Here is a 19,202-nt window from a genome sequence, read left to right as displayed (position 1 = left end):
GGCTTTGTCTAGCCGGATTTTAAAAACTTGCAAGGATGGAGCTTCCACCACCTCTCTGGGGGACCTGCTCCAATGTTTTACTACCCTCCTAACTAGAAAATCCTTCTAATATCCAACCTAAATTCCCCTTGCTGCAATTTGAGACTACTGCTCCTTGTCCTGTCATCTGCCACGGTTGAGAACAGTCTGGCTCCATCTTTGCAACTCTCTTTTTTTTTCTTTTCCTTTTGACTTCAGCGTCAGCATAGACATCGCCTGGCGTGTTTACAGTACAGCCTGTAATCCCAGTGTTTTCAGGTCGGGGGGATAAACAGTGGCTTTCCCACCGATGCTGGCAGAGGTGACCCTCCCGCGGTGGGGGAAATCAGACACACTGCTGCGGGCCGGCTTACACCGGGGAAGGCGGGGACTCCAGGCAGAGCGTGGCAGCCAATCAGAGAGCTCAACCGCCCCGCGACGGACCAATCCGCTGCTCGGGCGCCCAGCAGCCGGAGCTGATAATGCGGCGGGGCGCGTCCTGCGGGGCACTGAGCCGTGGGGAGGGAGCGGCAGGGCTGCTCGGGGCGGCAAGTGCCCTGTGGGGCCCGCGTGTGGCTCCGACTGCCGGTGGCCGCCGCAGATCCCCAGCCCGTGCAGAGGGGCAGGGCGCCCCGGGAGGGATGCGGGGCTGGTGAAGAGCCGGCTCCGGGCTCGCCTTTGCCAGCGTGGGGTGGTGGGGGGGAAGCACCTCCTGAGCACGCCGCGGGGCTGGATGCTGCCTGCTGCCGCCGCCCGGCCCGGGCCCCTCGCTTCGGTAAGTGCAAAACCCCGCGGGAGTGGAGCTGGGCCGGGGGCTGCGCTGGGACCCGGCTTCCTCCGCCGCCCGCCGGGCTGGAGTGACCCGTACCAGGCGATGAGCACCCCAGACCGGCCGGCTTGCGCGGGGGCTGCATTTGGGCCACTGCCCTGCGGACTTGCTCCATTTCGAAGGCGGCAGCGGGGGGGTTGGGGTCAGCACAGCTCTTGGGCCTTTTTAAGCGCTCACAAAGCGGCTGGGCGCTGAGGGCACCTGGCAGCGGGCGCCGAGAGCCTGGGAGCCGCCTGTTGGGCAGGAGTCATGGGCTAGGAGGGCTGGGCAGTGCCGGATGATGACATGCTGAGGCCCTAAGCTATGTCCAGTTTGAGAGGCCCCATACCATAAAAAGAATCCCCCAAACCGGATTTTCATGACATTTTCAGATGAATTATTCTTATTTCTGCACAAATGTATGGACTCAATATGAGCAATAACTGTGGAGTCATATATATGTATATTTTTGTCACATTAGAATGAATGTCCATTTTCTTTCTTATTTAGAGGCCCCTTCTATTATGAGGCCCTAAACCAGGGATTTTGTACCTTTTTGGATCGGTGTATCCCCAGCAGCTGGGTGCAGAGCTGGGGCGGGGCAGGCACAGCTGAATGCTGAGCCACCGTGTGCGAGCTTCCCATGCCCCTTGCATCCGGCTGGGCAGGTGGTGCCTGTGCGGCAGTGTGGGATGGTGTGGTGGTGGTGCTCTGTCCCCGCCTGCCCTTGTATACCCCTTAAGGCCTTCTCAAGTACCCCTGGGATACACATACCCCTGGTTGACAACCCCTGCTCTAAACTGTAGCTTAAATTAGGTAGTTTAAGCCTAAATCCAACACTGGGGCTGGGAGGGACCTGCCAGCCATCTAGCCTGGCCTGTCTCAACTGGTGGGTCATGACCCAAAAGTGGTTGCAAGATTATATGAAAGGGTTGTGAAGACGCATTAAAAATGGAGCAACGGACTTTAAAAAATGGATTTTCCTTTAAAGGAGAAAAATGTGGAGAATGGTGGCTTTTCCCTTGCAGACTGGCGGAGTTGCATCCTGCCAGGGGCTGCTTGCCACCTTCCCCCTCTTCCCCACACCAGAGGGCTGGTGCCTGAGGGCAGTGAGTCAGGAGCGAGGGGCACTGGGTTGGGACTGGCCACAAATGGTACACACGAGGTTGAGAAGCACTGGTCTAGCCCGACTCCCTGCTCAGAGCAGGACTGTCCCCAAGTAGATCCTCCCCGGCAAGGCTTTGTCTACCCGGGTCTTCACAACCTCTGAGGATGGAGACTCCACAGCCTGTCTGGGTGACCTGCTCCAGTGCTTGAGTACCCTCCTAGTGAGAGAGTTTCCCCTAATATCCAGTCTAAACTTCCCTTGCTGCAACTTGAGCCCATTGCTGCTTATCAGGAGAACCCAAGTGCTGCCATGTCCTGGGTCAGACGTGCCTCTGGCCCTGTCTCCTGCGTGGCACAGGGGCACAGAGTGGAGCCAGAACTGGGTCTGAATAGTAGTTTTCCCACTGTGCCCCTCTCACTTGCATGGAGGGTCTCGGGCACTGTCGATTTGTCTCGCTCTTGTCTTTAGAGCAGTGTTTCCCAACCTGTTCCAGCCCAAGGCACACTTACATTAATAAAAGTTTTCCGTGGCACACCTGCTAAGGCATTCCCATCCTCATACCTATTGTAGCCCATTGCCCTGGCAAAATTCTGCGGCACGCCTGTTCGTTTCTGACGGCACACTTTTGTGCCGTGGCACACTGGTTGGGAAACGCTGCTTTAGAGTAAGCCGGGGTCTGCAGCCCTCGAGCTCCCCGAGGCAGGGCTGGATGAGTGCACAGGCAAACTAGGGCCCTAGGTGAGGAAGGGGCTCGGCTGTGCTTATTTTCCAGCCGGAGGCCAACGAGTTTGTTCGCCTGGGGCCCACTAGCGGGTTCATGCGGTCCTGCCCCCGGGCCGAAAAAACAAAAAAAGAGAGGCGCGAAGGGGAAAGGGAGGCGGGTGATGCTGGGCCTGGGGAGGGAGCAGGGCCGGGCCGGGCCGGGCACCCCGGAGCGCGCTGCCTTGTGTGTTGCAGCGCTGAGCCCAGCAGCCATGGCCGAGGGCCCGGCGCCGCCCGCGGGCCAGGGCCAGGGCCAGGGGCAGGACTGGGACATCGACGTGGAGAGCCTGGAGCTGGACGAGGCGGAGCAGCGCCCCGCGCCCGGCGGCGGCGAGCCCCTGGAGGACGAGGACGAGGACGAGGAGGAGGACGAGGAGGAGGGCGAGGCCCCGGCGCGGCCCGAGCCGCCGCCCGCGGAGCAGCGCAAGCTGAGCCGCACGCCCAAGTGCGCGCGGTGCCGCAACCACGGCGTCGTGTCCTGCCTCAAGGGCCACAAGCGCTTCTGCCGCTGGCGGGACTGCCAGTGCGCCAACTGCCTGCTCGTGGTGGAGCGGCAGCGGGTCATGGCCGCGCAGGTGGCGCTGCGCCGGCAGCAGGCCACCGAGGTGAGCCCCGCGCCCCGCCCGCCCGCCCGCCGCGCCCCGCGCCCCGCGCCGCCGCCGCTCAGCGCCCCGCGCTCTCTGCTTTCCCTTGGCAGGACAAGAAGGGGCTGGCGGGGAAGACGACCCACTTCGAGCGCAAGGCCGTCTACCAGCGGCACGTGCGGCCGCCCAGCCTGCTGGCCAAGAGCATCCTCGAAGGTAACACCGCTCCTCGCCGGAGAGCTGCCCCGAGCCCGGATCTCTGACCTCCCCCCTCTCCCCGGGCATCAGCTTGCGTGGGCAGGTTTCAATGCAAAGAAAAAATTGTGTCTGTGTCTGTGTATGCATGGCTGTGTGCGCGCATATGTATATGTGTATACATACAGTGTGTGTGTGTGTGTATATGTGTATACATACATACAGTGTGTGTGTGTGCATGCATGCACGTATGTATATGTGTATCTGTATATACACAGATAGGGTTGTTGGTTGTAGCTATGTTGGTCTAAGGCAGACAAGGGTCTTTGGGTAGATGTGATATTTTTTATTAGGCCAACTAAATAGTTGAAAAAATTGTTCTTTGCAGGCTTGCCGGGTCAAACACCCTTCAGATGCTCCTGTGTCTGAAGAACGGTGTTTAAACCCAAAAGCTTGCAAAGAACAAATTTTCCAACTATTTAGTTGGTCTAATAAGATACCACATTTACCCAAAGAACCTTGTCTGCCTAGATATACATGTGTGTATGTAATGTATCTCTCTCTCACACACGCATGTGTGTATATATACCCCCCCACACATATACACATATGTGTATATAGACAGATACGTGTATGTATGTATATATATAATGTGTGTATGTATCTGTATATGTATATATGTGCATATATAAACATAGTTAATATAATTTATTATATAATTAAATTAGATTTATATAATAAAATTATCATAATAGTTATAATCTAATGTATGATATAATATAATAGTAGATTACAATATATGAGAAAATGTAGTTTATAATATTTTAAATACCTATTATATAATATTATTATTATATATATTTTATGACCTGATCTATCTAAGGCTCAACTTCTGAAATCAAATCAGGGCTTCCCCACTTTCTGTCATGGAAGACTGGCCTGGTTCATGGCACATGCTGTTTCTTCTGAGTTTCATAGCTAACAGAGAGCTTTCCTAGCTTATTGCAGAGCAAAAGGGAAAAAGCACTGGCTGTTTTATAGCAGATTGAAAAGATCTGGACTCACTGCCCAACTAGTTACCAAAGTCAGTGTAGGGGAAAAAAACCCAAGACCACAAAAATATTATTTTCTCTCCTGTGCGGCTGTACATGTAAATGGCATGTACAGGTCACATGTGATCACAGACCTGTTGAAGGATGTCATTGGAAAACTTGTCTAACTTCTTTCTCCCAACTGTACCATGAAAGATCTCATCCTAAGAAAGCCTTGCCTTTCGCATCATTTCTGCGCCACTGCAACTACACAACTGTCTATGTAGACGGTTAAGCAGACAGTGCAATCCCAGTACATTAGGAATAGATTTTGGATTCTGGCAAGGAATTGTTTTAGAGCATAGAACTGTATGTGATTCCCTCTCCCCAACCCTGAATACATTTATAGAATCACAGAGAAGTCGGGCTGGAAGGGACCTCTAGAAGTTACCTAGTCCAACCCGGTGCCTGAGGCAGGATCATAAGTTTCTTGTGTTTTGGTTGGGGTGGAAGAGGAGGAAATGTGTTTGCACTGTTTGTTAGGAAACCGTGTGTTGCCAAAGAATGTTAGAAACAGCAACTTAAGATTTTGGGTCATTATTGGTGCAGAAAGAAATGGAGGTGAACACCTACCTGGCAGTTACTTGTTGTGCAGCAGTTCATCTAATTTTGTTTTACTTGCAATTGAGTGCAGTGAATAGGACACTTAGTAAACTCAAATGTACACTGGAATAGATTCTTCAAACACATTCAATAGCGTGCACACAAGAAATTGATAAAATGCATTTTGTTCTGCCACAAATGTTATTTATAGAAATTGACCTTTGAAACATCAGGCTTCAATTAACTCAGAAATATTTTAAAGAACTAATTCTTGCTTTTTCCAATATCTGAGTCTATGCCCAAAACTGTTTACAGAGTTGTTTTGGTTGTTCTCCAAAGTTAGAATTAGAAAGAAAAAAAAAGAAACAATGAAATCCAATCTATGAAATGACACTTTCTCTTAGCCTTTATGATCTTGATTGTAATTCTGGCCAGACACTAACATGATTTTAGCCAAATCATTATCTCTTTTCAGGTTACTTTCTTCTTCAATTCATTCTTTAAAAAAAACTTTCATATTCTTTTTCCTAATTTATCTTAACTTTCTTTTTCTTTTCTCCTAGTTCTCCTTGGATTTTTCTACCATCTGTAACAATGTGTACATAATGATTCAACTTTAGAAAATAGAAATGACATCAGCTATAGGTATAGCTATATTCTTTGGCAATGGGAAAATAGTGTAAGATGCATGGGAATGAAAGCAGGCAAAATCTTTTTCTCCTTACTCTCCAAGTAGCTCCATTAAATTCACTGGGATCTTGTATTTGTGTAGAGCAAACTGGATCAGGCTCTATATATTTTATAGTAAGTGAACCTAATAAATGTAGTCTCCTAATGGAATATACCATAATTTCATGTATTTTATATTTTCACTGATTTACTTTTGAGAAATGAAAATAATCTGAGTATTTTAGATATTCATTTGTGGTTTTTTTTAAATATAATTTAAACTGTGCCAGTCTATAAATAATATAAAGGAGTAAACTCTTCTCCCTTCAGGCCCAATCTAACTGCTGTTGGTACCAATGAGAGTTGTATCCAAGCTTCTGTGTAATTAACTTTGGTGAAGTTCATTTGCATGAATGCCCTGATAAAAAATTATTTATCTGAGTAAAAAGAGCAGGATTTGGCCTTTTTATGTTAGAAACCTCTGTGTACTGTCATGTGAAAAGTACTGAACACTTTCAAAAAGGTGATGCCATGGGGAGCTGAGGGTATTCAGGATCTTGCAGGAATAGTTCCAAATTAGCATTTGTGTCCTTTTGTAAGCTCACTTTAACTTATTGATAACAATAATTTATTATTTTTAGGTTATCGCCCCATTCCAGCAGATCCCTACCTAGGAGGGAATTCACCCTTACCAGCACCTGTCAGCGACCGGATGAGAAAAAGACGGGCTTTTGCTGATAAAGAGCTGGAGAACATTATGCTAGAGAGAGAGTATAAAGAAAGGGAGATGATAGAAGCTACTCAAGCTGCTACCCTTTTTCTGCCTAACCACATGGTGCATGGAACTGAATACAATTCCTACAAAACTGCCTTTAATCCCTCTCAGATTGAAGCTCCCAATAAGGAATTTTGCAATTTATTACCAACCTGCCTTGATCTAACCATGCAGTATTCAGGATCTGGGAACATGGAACTGATTTCTTCAAATGTCAGTGTAGCTACTACCTACAGACAGTATCCCTTATCCTCCAGGTTCTTGGTGTGGCCAAAATGTAGCCCCATCAGTGATGCTCTTCTCTATCAGCAATGTTTGTTAAATGCTACCACTGTCCAGACTCTCAAACCGGGGGCAGGCTGGGACTCCAAAGTTTCACAAAGTCAGGATTGTCTAAACTCGGAGCATGACATGATGTCACCAAAAATTGAAAGCTCATTTGTCTTTTCTCACCCTCGAGAAACTCGGCAGTCTCAAAGTGACATTCAAAGCGCCTCCCAAGATGCCCGGGAGAGGTCAGCTTTCTCCCCTCCGAAAAGAGCTTTCTCACAAATTTCTGATAAAGATTCTCTGGCTACACAAGAGCATGTCTTAAGCAAGATTAGCAAAGAGAGTACCAAGTACTCTGCCCCACTCAAGTACAGTCCATTTCACTCGCTGCTCCAGCAAACATTTAATGATAAATCAAGCCCTGACTTAAGACCATCATTTGTAAAAGAGACCTTTGAAGAGGCTTCTAAGAAGTACAGAGAATGCTCCATCAAAGAGAACCAAAAGTATAAATTTACAATAGACAGATATGCAAAAGACTTTTTTGGGGCCAAACAAGCTGCAACAAAACTCTCAACAAATGAGCCTCTGTCATTTTCAGTTGAATCAATCCTTAAACGGCCCTCTTCTGCAGTCAGCAGTGTCTCTCAGTAGACTGCATCTTCAAAGTCAAGTTTAAATGATTGCCCTCAGCAACTGTTGCCACTGTTTGCCTTTTCTCTTCAAAATTTTATACAGAGGAATTTGTGATGTAAATGGTGATTTAAAAAAAATATGTACATAATTATGCATGTTCTCTCTCATGAAAATAAATATATTTAAATTTTTAAAGTGAAAACTGTGAATGTGCAGATTGTAAAGCACTATGCTTTATACAGCTTTCCAAACACTACAGCTCTAAAGGGAGGTTCATTGTGAGTCCAGTACAATACTACTAGCAGGGCAAAGACTAGGCATCATTTTTGCCTTGTGTCTCTATTCCCTCCCCAGCAGTGCAGGGATGAATTCACTTGCAGAACATACATATTGTTTTATTTGCTATGATATCTATACTAGCTGTATTATATCTATAAATTTGCTAAATGTATAAAACTGAATAATATAATATCTCTGCTAATTATTTGCTATGTTGGAGTAACCCATCATTTCATGGAACAGGCTATGTGCCAGTGTGCCCATGTTAATCTTTTAATTGACTGCTGTGGGCTTTGAATTTGAATTCTGAGCATGATTGTCATTCTGAAAGGATAACTTTCAGGCTAGTTTATCCTAGAGAACTAGCTTATTTTTGGCCTCGCTCATGAAATCTTCCTCTTTCAAGCAAGAATGTGACTTGGTCAATTATGAAGTATGGAACTAGGTTTGAGGACAGGAAAGATGGAAAAGAAAGTCCAGTGATATTTTTTTTGTAAGTTCCCCCTCCCTACCTCCCCAGATAAAGGTCTTTTCTTCGTCCAAAGAGTCATTAAAATTCTTCTCAAGTTCTTCACTAACTTTAATATTTCCTTTCCTAAACTGGTCACTTTTGATAATGTAATCAGGTTAGATATGTTGTCCTAAATGAAATGTACTTTATATGGTTAAAAAATTGCATAGGATGAATGCTAAAGAATTTAAAAAAATGCTATAAAAGGTAAAATTTAAGGTATAATAATTATTTAAAAAAAGGTAAAAAATAAGTATGTTTAAGCAATAAAATGAGGTTAATTGGTAGAAACCACCATGGCATGAAGCCTCCTTCAGAAAGTAGAAATCTTCATTTTTTGGATTCTATGGTTGATACACTTACTACATTTCTTGAAACTGTGTTAGGTTTTTCTTTTAACATTTTGAAGTCACCAGACCTTCCCCCCCTGCTTTCCTTATACACCTTAACTTTAATCCTGTCAAGTGTGTTTGTTTAGTCATATTTGTTTTACAGTCATAAGGTTTTAGTAGAGCAGGATGAACAAATATCAGTGGAAGATAAAAGTCAGACTGTGAGCAGAATTATTGTTGTGTCAATTTATTCCCTATTCAAATGGGTTCAATGACCTTTATTCAAAACAAATATCAACCTATTGATGGGCAGTACCGGGAATGTTTCTTCAAGTGTTTGATATCTGAGTTGGCTGAGTAGAATTACCCGAGTATCATGAGAGTGTTCTTTTCCCTGGCTGGGTGATGTGACTTTTATGAGCTGCTTCTATCTCTCTGTCGGAGTTTTTATACTGTTGCTCATCACTGGAGAATCTGAGTACTTTCTATGTAAAAACACCCCCACGGCAGGGGGTCGGACTTGATGATCTGCTCAGGCCCCTTCCGACCCTACCAACTATGAAACTATGAAACCATGAAACCAGTGGTAGTAAAATCTGTCTTTTGCCTAAAAACTAGTTTCATTTAGTAGTAATAAAAACAAATGTTTATAAATTTAACAAATCCTAGCCACAGGCTCAAAATTCATATTGAATAAACATTAATACAAACAGGACTGTGCTCGTACAAACATTAAAATTATGTTCTCAATGTTGCTTCCATTGTGGTCACACCACTTTTTAAAGTCCCTGAGAAAATTTGAATTCCTTTTTCCAACTTTGTCCCTGAGCCACCTCCCATTATGGTCAATGGAAAGACTACTAATTAAGTAGGAGGTAAATCAGGCCTTATTTGCATAGCTCTAGATGGTAGCTAACCATGAATTGACATTCACTATGAATCACAACAGTCTACTAGCTTTTGCTTTTCATATCTCATGGTTTTGTTACCATGGCTTTGTTCTTTGGTTGTGAAATGCTAACAAAGGAATTTAATTTAAAATGTTATTTGTTTCTTAAGCTGTTGGTGTAAACTGTGATGAGAGATGAAAGGAAACTAAACATCCAGCCAATGGATCAGTATTATGCTTTGGGAATCAGTCCTACATAAATATCTCTTCATCTGACAATGGATGTAACTAACTTTGTTCAATGTAAAATCAGAAATCAATTTCCTAGAGAAGGATAATCTTAATGTATGTCTGAAATAAATGCAGTAACTCATGACTTCTTTTAAAGAGCCAATTGAGATAAGCACACACACATTCTGGGGCCATTCCAACTTCTTACATTTATATTCCAGGTAATTTTTTTTTCAAAGCACAATAATTGGAAGGGGAGTGACATTTCTATTATTACTCCTCCCTAGAAATGTGACCCTTGAGAAGAAATGGGGCCAAATCCTGTTGGTTTTACTGCGCAAGTAGTCCCAGCAGAGTCAAGATTTAGTCTGCTCTCTCTTGTCACTGCCTCACTCATTCATTACTGTAGGTTTTATTATTTCTCTTGGTATTTACTTTTCTTTCTTTTTATAACCCAGGGGTTCTCATGAAACTATAAATATCTTTCACGTAGTTTAATAGCTCATCACTCCCAGTTCTGTTTTCTTTTCTTCCTTGAAAACATTTGTGTATCCAATTAGCGCTCAGGGAAAGGAAAGATGAATAATCTGAGTCAGGCATCATGCATATAAAATGCCGTGTGAGCTTCCTCACAGCGTTCTGCCTCATCTACAGCATTGCTACTCTTTCTCCTTAAACTTCTCTTTGGCAGAAGTTGTCAGTAGTGTCCAATGGCACAATTGTTTGGTGACATGACTAGAAGAGACCACAACTATTATTTTCAGTTTTGACCAAACCTGGTTTTGAACCCAGCTCACTTGCTGTAACTGTCTAATGCAGTGATTTTTCTACCTTTCTTTCATCTGTGGACCCCTAAACATTTTTGAATGGAGGTTCAGACCCCTTTGGATTGTTAAGTGTGGGTATTCACATACTTTTGATTGACTGTAGTCATTTTTTTACGGAACCCTGTAGTCTGCAGACCACAGGTTGAACACCAATGTCTAATGCATTATTTAGGAGCCATACCTATCTTCTCCCTATCTCCACTATTTTGTTTTGTCTCGTGATAGGTCATCTGTGAAATCAACTTTATACCACTATTTTTTTGTATATCATTTCCCTTAGGTATATGAACATGTGAGCCCGGGTCTGTTTCTTCTGTAGGTATCCACTACTCTTCCTGCAGTTTTAGTCATGTCTCATTTATACTTCACTCAGCTTCTTTTGCTTACTCCTCTGATTTACCCTATGCTAACCTGAGTCTTTCCTCAGCAACTGTGCATTCTGATCAATCATCTGTTCATTTTCTTTTAAACATAAAAATGGTGCTTATCGTGGCAAAGGGCAAAGCATAATCATTCCCTCTGCTTGCATGATAACAGGAACCTTGTTGATGCAGTTGCCAGAGGACACAAAACCACCTGTAACTACTGTGCATTTTGTGTGCAAGAGGAGCTCTCTCTTCATTTCTAACAATGTGGAGGGGGTGGGGGGTCTAAGGAGGCAAATTCTGAGAGTATGCCTGGCTCAGCACCTCTAGCTTGCTTGTCTGATGTACAGGCCCAGGAACGTGTTAGAGTTATTGGCTCAACACCTGTGAATTTCTGTGTCAATATAGTGACCTCTTTGAGGTCACTAGGCTAGCAGTTCTAGATTCACATAAACTTAAATTTTATGGTAAAGCCAGGATTTCTCGAAGGTCTCTGTTTCTAGTCAGCTGGGCTGACATCAAGGCACAGACCTATGTGAGGTGACTGGCTAATCAGTCACCATTTTATCAACTGAGGTCAAGGTTAAAGACCTCTGACAAGTCACTGGCTAAATATTTTGCATGTTCTGGGCCTCTGTGAGGTGACGATTTCACTACCTTTTTCTGGCTGAGAGTACCAAGGCTTAGCAGCCCTGGGTTATCAAGCTACTGTGACAGCACAGGTCTTTTTGAGGTTACTGTAGCCAGAATTCATTAGCACTTAGTTGCAGCTGGTCTCTAACTCGCTCAGAACTGTTTCCTTATTTTAACCACAGCACAACCTATGTTTTCATTTTGATTTGTCAGCTTGTTTTGATAAAATGATTCAGCTCTCACACTGAGTGCTTTCCATTCATCTGACCTTGATGTGAGAGATAACTATTTGGAATCCTCGCTCTATGATGGATATGATTCTCACTTGTATCATCAAGTTCCTTTCCCATTGAATCTTTGCCAGCTGAATAGAATACAGTAAATATGATACCTCCTTTCCAATCAGATAAGTATTGGCCATTTCTCATTTGATTGTACTAAAACCAAGGCAAACTACTTGCGCAAGCTTGGCCAATGGTAAGGCACATTTTGGCAGGTGGTTTATGTGTGGAATGAGTATAAGCATAATGAGGGGCCAGGGTCAAGCTGGCCAGGGTCAAGCTTAATATGTAAGAAAAACATATAACTGGAAAAAAGTGCTTATTTATTGGAACCTTTATTAGAGTATTTATTAGAACCCTGGCCCCCACACTGCTTTTTCAGTGAAGTTGGGGTGATTCTACTGTTTTGGTATGTGGGTCAGAAATAAGGCATGCAGGGCTCAGCCCACATCATATAGAGAGCATCCAAAACAGGTGGTGTGCTGCTGGAGAGTTACGGGAATGTCTGGCAGGTTTGTTACCACTCAGATTTGCCAGCTCAGCTCCCCTGCTTGGTGGGAGATGGGGCTCAGCCACTGCAGGGAAAACTGAACATTAACTGGCTGTAGTAGTGTCTATGGAGCTGCTGTGGGGCTGTAGCGTGTGGGTAGAATCCCATCACTAGACTTAGTGTAGAGGCAAGAGCACTCAGATCCGTGCAATGAAAATTTAGAAGTTGACTGTACATTGCCATGGACATAGTGTTATACTGATTGTACTAGCCCCTCCCAGCAATTAAAGGCCTCTTTAGTAACTGATGGGGAAAAGAGTGATTTCCCATATTCCATCGTCTTAAAACACTGTGTCTTTCCTAACTATTTTAAAACTGATTAAAGGATGAAACGCATACCCTAACATGCACACAACTCTCCAATTCTTATATTGCTAGCCTTTCACATCAATATATGCCCACATTCTGGGCAGCTAATGTCAGAACTTGGAGAAGTGTGAACCAATTAGAAGTCTTCAAATCTTCTACCATCTTAAAGGGGAGGAGGGCTTAGCGCCTGAGGGAATCCTCTTAACTACATAGCTGAGCACTGCTACATGAAAGGCCCTATGCATCTCCTCCCTCTCCTCTCACTGTACTCTGCCAAACCCAGGCAAGAAATGATGCAAATATTCTTTGCTCACTTGCTGCCTGCACTAACAGCCCAGTCATGCAGGAGACAAAGCAACCTCAGCCATAGGTTGACTTAGAATCAGGGGTCCTGTTTTTCAGTTTAAAATTTGCAAATTCTATGATTAAAAACATTGCAGATTCTTTGATTTACACCCCCCAAATCCACATTTTTCCATGATTAAAATGATATGCCCCTATATATATATGGTTGAATGCAATGTTTTATTGATATATTTACAATTTTAAAGCAATTTTGAAGCCTACCAGTGCCTCAATTACTATAATAAAATAAATTATAAATACCTATACATTTGGGTGTTTGATTTCAGGCTTTTTTATCATGGAAAATCAAAGCTCCCCCTGCCCCCTTCACTCACCAGGATGCAGGTCCAGCTGTGGCTGTCTCGCCGGCTCCCTAACTGGTTTGTGGTGCTGAGCAGCCATGATATGCTGGTGCCCTGCCCATGCCATCACCCCTCAGTTTCAAGCCACAGCCCCCCAGCCCTGCTGGTGCCCCTCACTTCAAGCCCACAGTTCCCTGGCCCTGCTGGCGCCCATCACTCCCCACCCCAGCCCCCTGGGCCCTGCTGGTACTCCTCACTTCTGACCTACAGCCTTGTGGCCCTGCCCCTGTCTCCTGACCCACAGTCCCCTGGGCCCTGACGGTGCCCTTCACTCCCTACCCACAGTCCCCCACCCCTGCCAGCCCTGCCAGAGGGGGCCCGCAGCTGCCAGGGCTACTGGGCCAGGGACCTGGGTCTGCAACCCCCTGCCACTCCCAGCAGCACTCAAGCCCCCAGCCTGAGCCTGTGGGAGGCAGCAGCTGCTGCAGCGGAGTGGAGCAGAGTTTGGCTCCCCCTCCCCCATGGGCAGCACAGATGGAGCAGAGCCCATGGGGCAGATACGGGCTGGCTGCTGCAGGCTCAGGGCTCCTCCCCCTGCTGCCCTCCCCCTGGGAGCCTTCGTGGCCCAGTTGGTGGGACCTGGTGCAACAGGGCAGTGGAGTCGGAAGGCTCTGTGCTGCTACCAGGAGCCCTGTGGTGACATGGTGAGGCACCCCCTGCCCACCAAGCAGTAGTGGGGGTGGGTGACAGCATGGCATTGTGCCCTTGCTGTTGCTGTGTATGCAGGGGATACCTCACTATGGCCCCACAGGGTTCCCAGTGGTGGCACCGAGCCTCCCCAGCCCACTCTGCCTTGCTGCACTGGGTCCTGCCTGCTGGGCTGTGGAGGACCTTGCAGGGAGGGCCAAAGGGTAGGGGAGCTCTGAGCCCACAGTGGGCAGCCTGCATTCACCCTGAGCACAAATCTGGAGGGCATGTGCCCCTCATGCCCTCCCCCCCCCACCCCCGAGAGTGTGCTTAATGGTGGGAGCCAGCCCCTCCCACTGCCACCCTGGGCAAGCTGCCCATGGCTCCGTCTGCTCCCTGCCCGGGCCCTGCGGCAGCACATTCCAGCCCTGGGCCCCAAGCCCCATGCACCACCCTGGCTAGGCAGCAGTCCCAACCCTGCCCAACTCCCTCCCTCCCTCCCTCCCTCCCTCACTATGAGGGCCTCAGTTCCCCCTGCCCCCCAGACTTACCCTGCAGGGAGCTGCGGGAACTGCTCTCATGCTGCCTGGTTGCCACGTGCATGTGTACATGCACACATGCATATGTCACCTCCTGCCTGATTGCCCTCTTCCTGGTCCCTCCAGCTCCTTGCTGCCTGTATCTGTAACTAATGCTAATAAAAATCATTATATCACTAGACATCAAAATGCATTACATAGTAAATGCAAACTAATTAACATTGTCTGACATTAAGACTGCAAGATCAAGCACTAAAAAGAAAATAAAACTTCCTAAAGCTAAAGGTGTCCCAACTGTTTGAACTCAGCCATACTGCACATTTAATTAACCCTAAAACCTACTTTGAATTCTACCTTGCATCTGACCAAGTGCAAAATACATCAGTAGAGTTTTAGCCACAGGATTTAAAGCTTAATGAGACTGAACTTTTCCTTGCCATACATTGTACCTTCTGAGTGATTGCTTGCTGTGCTTTCTATTAGCATTCCCTTAAAAAAAAACTAAGGGAACACGAATCTATCAGTGTACGTTAAAGATCAGCAAATTCTGGCTCTGATAATCTGAGCCAGAATGTGAATTCAACATCCCAGGACCTCTTACTGAGAAGACCTTGACACCAACCTTCCACCAGTCAATACAAGAAGGGTACATTTAGTTGGAGCACTATGAACAATCTCAACTGCCACAATATCTAATGGTGAGAAAGGACCAAAACAATGCAGGCTAAACTTTCATTCAAATTCAACTGAAAATCACCATTGACTGGAGAATATTTATAATCCCTGTGTACAAAACTGCTTACTGTTACAAGTCAGGCTTCCATGTTCTTTGCTACCTGCAATTTATGAGCAGTTTCTAGATGTGGTGACAAGGCTGTGGGTAATGTTTCTTGTTGCCTGGAAAAAGATCTAGGCAGAAGCTCTAAAGTGAAGCAGGGGGAAAGAAAGAAAGTAAGAATTCAGGGATTTTGTTCCATTTGTAGTTGATTCCATTAAAGTTCCTTGTTCACTGTTAGAAGAAAACGATCTTTTGGTGTTTCGCCATTGTCACATACCAATAACTCCTGTGGAGAGGGAACATGTTCAGAACTGATATGTGTGTTTATGGAAAGAATAAGCCATGGGTGTCAAACATAGAGCCTGCAGGCCATATTGAGCCCATGATACCCCATTATCTGGCCCCCATGCTGCCCTTGGGTCTGAATTGACCCACACCAGCCAGATGAGTTTGACACCCCCTCAGTAAAGAAGATAGAGGATGCTGAAAGGGAGATCCCTAGGGTATGCTGTCATAAGTTCTCTGATAATGGAAAGACATAGCGTTTGACCACCACATGCTCCCAGCCATTGCACATCAGCTCATGCAGGGGTGGGCAAAATATGGCCCATGGGCCAGATCCGGCCTGTGAGGCCCCTAAAAAATTTAGAAAATTAATATCTATCTGCCCTTGGTTCCTGTCAAAAATGACAGGAATGAGGGGCAGTAGGACCCAGGGGAAGCCTAGCGGGCTCCCAAAACAGCAGGGCCAGCCCACCCGGCCCCGCCCCACCATCTGGAAACCCCAGCAGGGGCTTCTGGCCTGGAACCACATGGCTGCCCCACGCCAGAACCTCAGGTAAGGGGGGAAAGGAGCAGGGGGAAGGGCAGGGGAGGACCCTGGGCAAGGAAGGAGCCCGGGGAAAAGCTGAGTGCGGGGTGGTGGAGGGGAAGCACCCCCTCACCCACCCTGTGCCCAGCGCCCCGCACTGCAGCTACTCACAGCCTGCATGGGACTGTCTGTGCCTGGTCCAGACAGCTCTGCACAGGTTGCGAGCAGCTGCAGCAGGGAGCACCGGCCACAGGGCAGGAGAGGGGCTGCTTTTCCCCCCCATGGTCAGCTTTTCCCCAGGCTCCTTCCCTGCTCCTTCCCAGCACAGAGGAAAGCAGCCCCTCCCTCGCCCCGTGGCTGGTGCTCCCTGCTACAGCTGCTTGCAGACCATGCGGTGCTGTCTGGAGCAGGCACAGGCAGCCCCACATGGGCTGTGAGTGGCTGCAGTGCAGGGCACCAGGCACAGGGCGGGTGAGGGGCTGCTTTTCCCCCCACTCTCAGCACCAGCTTGTAACCCAGCCCCGCTGCCAGCCTGGGCCCTGCACTGGCTCCAGGCTTGCCCGTTGGGGCTGCACATGGTGAGGGCAGCTGCAGCCCCCCCACTTGCCGCAGTGGGCAGTGTTTGCCACTGCTGCCTCTGGGCTGCCCAGTCAGCTGAGAGTGGGTTCACTGGGAGTGAGCAGGTGCAGGAGCCAGCAGGAGCATGGGGCTCGCACCGGTGTCCTGGGGCCAGTGCCGGTGGATCCCAGCCAGCAGGGGCTCTATGGAGCCGGGCCAGTTCTCCTCTCTCCCTGCTGGTGCAGCCCAGCCCAGCTCCACAGACCCCTGCCAGCCTGTGCCCTGCTTTGGGCCCCACCTGTGCTGGCCCTGAGACACTTTTCCCAAGACATTCGCACATTGGTCTCGAGATAGTGACCAGGGGGCGGGGCACCTGTCAAGGGGTGGGGCTACCCATGCGGCCCTCGACAGCCTGTCAAAACTGGGTAAGCGGCCCTCTGCCTGAAATAATTGCCTGCCCTTGAGTTTATGCATCACACTGACATTTGCACAATGATATGGTAAAGATGCCCTTCACATTCCAGCCAGTTCTATATGGGCTTCCCATGATCCAAGAACCCTTGCAGTAGCAGATTTAGCTACATTTTCTGACCCTTTCACACGTGACATTAAAAAATCCTTTACCTTTGCATATAGTGAAGGTCTGAAATGACTTGTATGCTTACACAGGTGTTTGCAGGGTCTGTGCTTTATGTTTTAATCATCTCAAGTCTGGGTTCTGTCTTTCAAGGGTTTTCTATAAAGCAACCAACCCAGCAGGCTTATGTGGAGGTTACAAAATAATCATAATATATCTCTCACAGATGGGAAATGCCACATATGGATGAGTATAATCCATTCATTAGTTTATGAACACAAAAGTCCCACCAGAGAGCATCATAAATCCATGTGATGTTCCTGAATGCTGGATTTTGCATTTCGGTCTGTGCGTTAGCTGGAAGATGTGTAAAATGAAAATCACATGTATTCAGGAAGTACTCTAAAGCAGTGGAAGCTGGTGACATCTGAAAGTGAGTAGGCAAATCTGACACATAAAGATGTGCACAGAGCCAGTTTACAGCAAAGGGTAAAGATCATACTGTATCTGACTTGAAACAGGGTAGGCATTGCTCCCTCGTGAATATACACCCAAAGAGTCTCTTGTGTGTTGACGGCGCCACAAATGTTTGGAGTATATTACAATTATGGACGTGCTTCTGATATGCTAGGTTCAGAAAAGAGTGTGTGTGAATATTGCAAAGTGTGTAGGCTCAAACTTTCTGTGTACAACCCTATTTTTATCGTTGTCAAGCAAAGGTGCGCTAGAGATGCATCTCGCATCTAACACAATTGTAAGAAGAAAGCAGTGTCTTGATGGAACAACAATTTTATGCACTGCAAGCTTTTTTAAAGTATTCCACTTTTAGTGCCCAGTTTTGGGATAAGAGTCCTGAAGGCTAGAGCATCTAAATCCTGCCATAACAGGTGAGTCATGCAGCATAAGTAAGTGTTGCAAATCTTGTACTTGTACAAACAAAACTAGGTAAAGGAGTAATATCTTCCATTTTACATGAACTAATGGAAGAAGTTGCTTGTGTGGGAATTTTGCTTAAGGCTTTGAAAATTTGACCTATATAAATAAGAGGAAAAACATTAATTCAGTTCTGGATATCAGTGGTGTCTAGGTTGGGGCAAATGGGGCAACTTCCTTGGGCATCAACTTGGTGGGGAGGGTGTGTGTGTGTGGAAAAAATAGAGGCTGCTGCCAACAGCTGGGTAAGTGCAATTGCAATTGCAAGGGAACTGGAAGTAGCTGCTGCCCCTGTGGCCCGGGCACCTGGCTGTGTCCCTGCACTACTGCTGGATAACATTAAGTTGTTATGTTATTAAGAACATAACTAAAATCTTTCTGTTGTTTTCCAATGTTTTGTTCCAACAACAATGCTTTCAATTTATACTTGTGTTAAGCTAATATAGTAAAACTAGCTAATTGCCTGTCAAGAATGACCGGGGTGGTAGGGGAGGGAGTGGGCAGGGATGGAGCCCTGTGCCCCGCTCCCCCTTTTGGGCATGCTCCCCCTTTCCCTCCTGCTGCTTGGGGTCCTGGCCCGTTCCCCCCATCCAGCAGTGGTGGGGGGAGGGCAGGAGCGGGCCTGGGACCAATACAGGGAAGGACTGGGTCTGAGGGTGGGGAGAAATCGGGCTGCCACAGCAGGAGCGGGGCGAGCAGAAGGCCCGGGCTGACCCGGTGGCGACTGGGGGACAGAAGGAGTGGGCTTGGGGCTGATGCAGGGGAGGGGGGGTGGGAGAGGAGTGAGCCCAGGCCTGAAGTGGGGAGGAGGCCTGCTCCTCCCCTTCCCTCCCCTAGCCCCTGCCAGGCCTGCTCCCCCCCCCCCGCCCATTGTGGTGGGTCCGCTCCCCCTCTCTATCCCCCAGGTCAGGCCCACTCCCCATCGTGTTGGGCCTGGGCCCACTCCTCCCCTTCCCCCACCACCACCGCTGCGGGGCACCTACTTCTTTCCCCCCACATCGGGCCT

The 19,202-nt window shown here is 47.2% G+C and overlaps 1 protein-coding gene across 3 annotated transcripts; it reads left to right on the top strand.

The window, feature by feature from the left end:
* The first annotated feature begins 538 nt into the window (after positions 1-538).
* Positions 539-8,812, top strand: DMRT2 (doublesex and mab-3 related transcription factor 2). 3 transcript variants are annotated; one of them, XM_059724768.1, is made up of 4 exons: positions 539-793; positions 2,892-3,301; positions 3,394-3,496; positions 6,420-8,812. In XM_059724768.1, the coding sequence occupies exons 2-4, from the start codon at positions 2,909-2,911 to the stop codon at positions 7,475-7,477; spliced, it is 1,554 nt and encodes a 517-aa protein (XP_059580751.1). In that variant the 5' UTR covers positions 539-793; positions 2,892-2,908; the 3' UTR covers positions 7,478-8,812. The 3 variants fall into 3 exon arrangements, with proteins under 3 accessions (XP_059580751.1, XP_059580750.1, XP_059580752.1); XM_059724767.1 differs by having other exon boundaries at positions 539-3,301; XM_059724769.1 differs by lacking the exons at positions 539-793; positions 2,892-3,301 and adding an exon at positions 5,673-5,754 and having other exon boundaries at positions 3,422-3,496.
* The last annotated feature ends 10,390 nt before the right edge of the window (positions 8,813-19,202 follow it).

This window comes from Alligator mississippiensis, chromosome 3 (genome assembly GCF_030867095.1).
Source record: "Alligator mississippiensis isolate rAllMis1 chromosome 3, rAllMis1, whole genome shotgun sequence".
NCBI lineage: Eukaryota > Metazoa > Chordata > Crocodylia > Alligatoridae > Alligator > Alligator mississippiensis.
This window is presented reverse-complemented; position numbering and strand designations above follow the sequence as displayed.

Excerpts from the sequence above, each read along its gene's own strand:
- DMRT2 (XM_059724767.1), top strand. The coding sequence starts at position 2,819 with ATGCTGGGCCTGGGGAGGGAGCAGGGCCGGGCCGGGCCGGGCACCCCG. Across the intron at positions 3,302-3,393 it reads GCCGGCAGCAGGCCACCGAG|GACAAGAAGGGGCTGGCGGG; the intron begins GTGAGCCCCGCG and ends TTCCCTTGGCAG. Across the intron at positions 3,497-6,419 it reads GGCCAAGAGCATCCTCGAAG|GTTATCGCCCCATTCCAGCA; the intron begins GTAACACCGCTC and ends TATTATTTTTAG.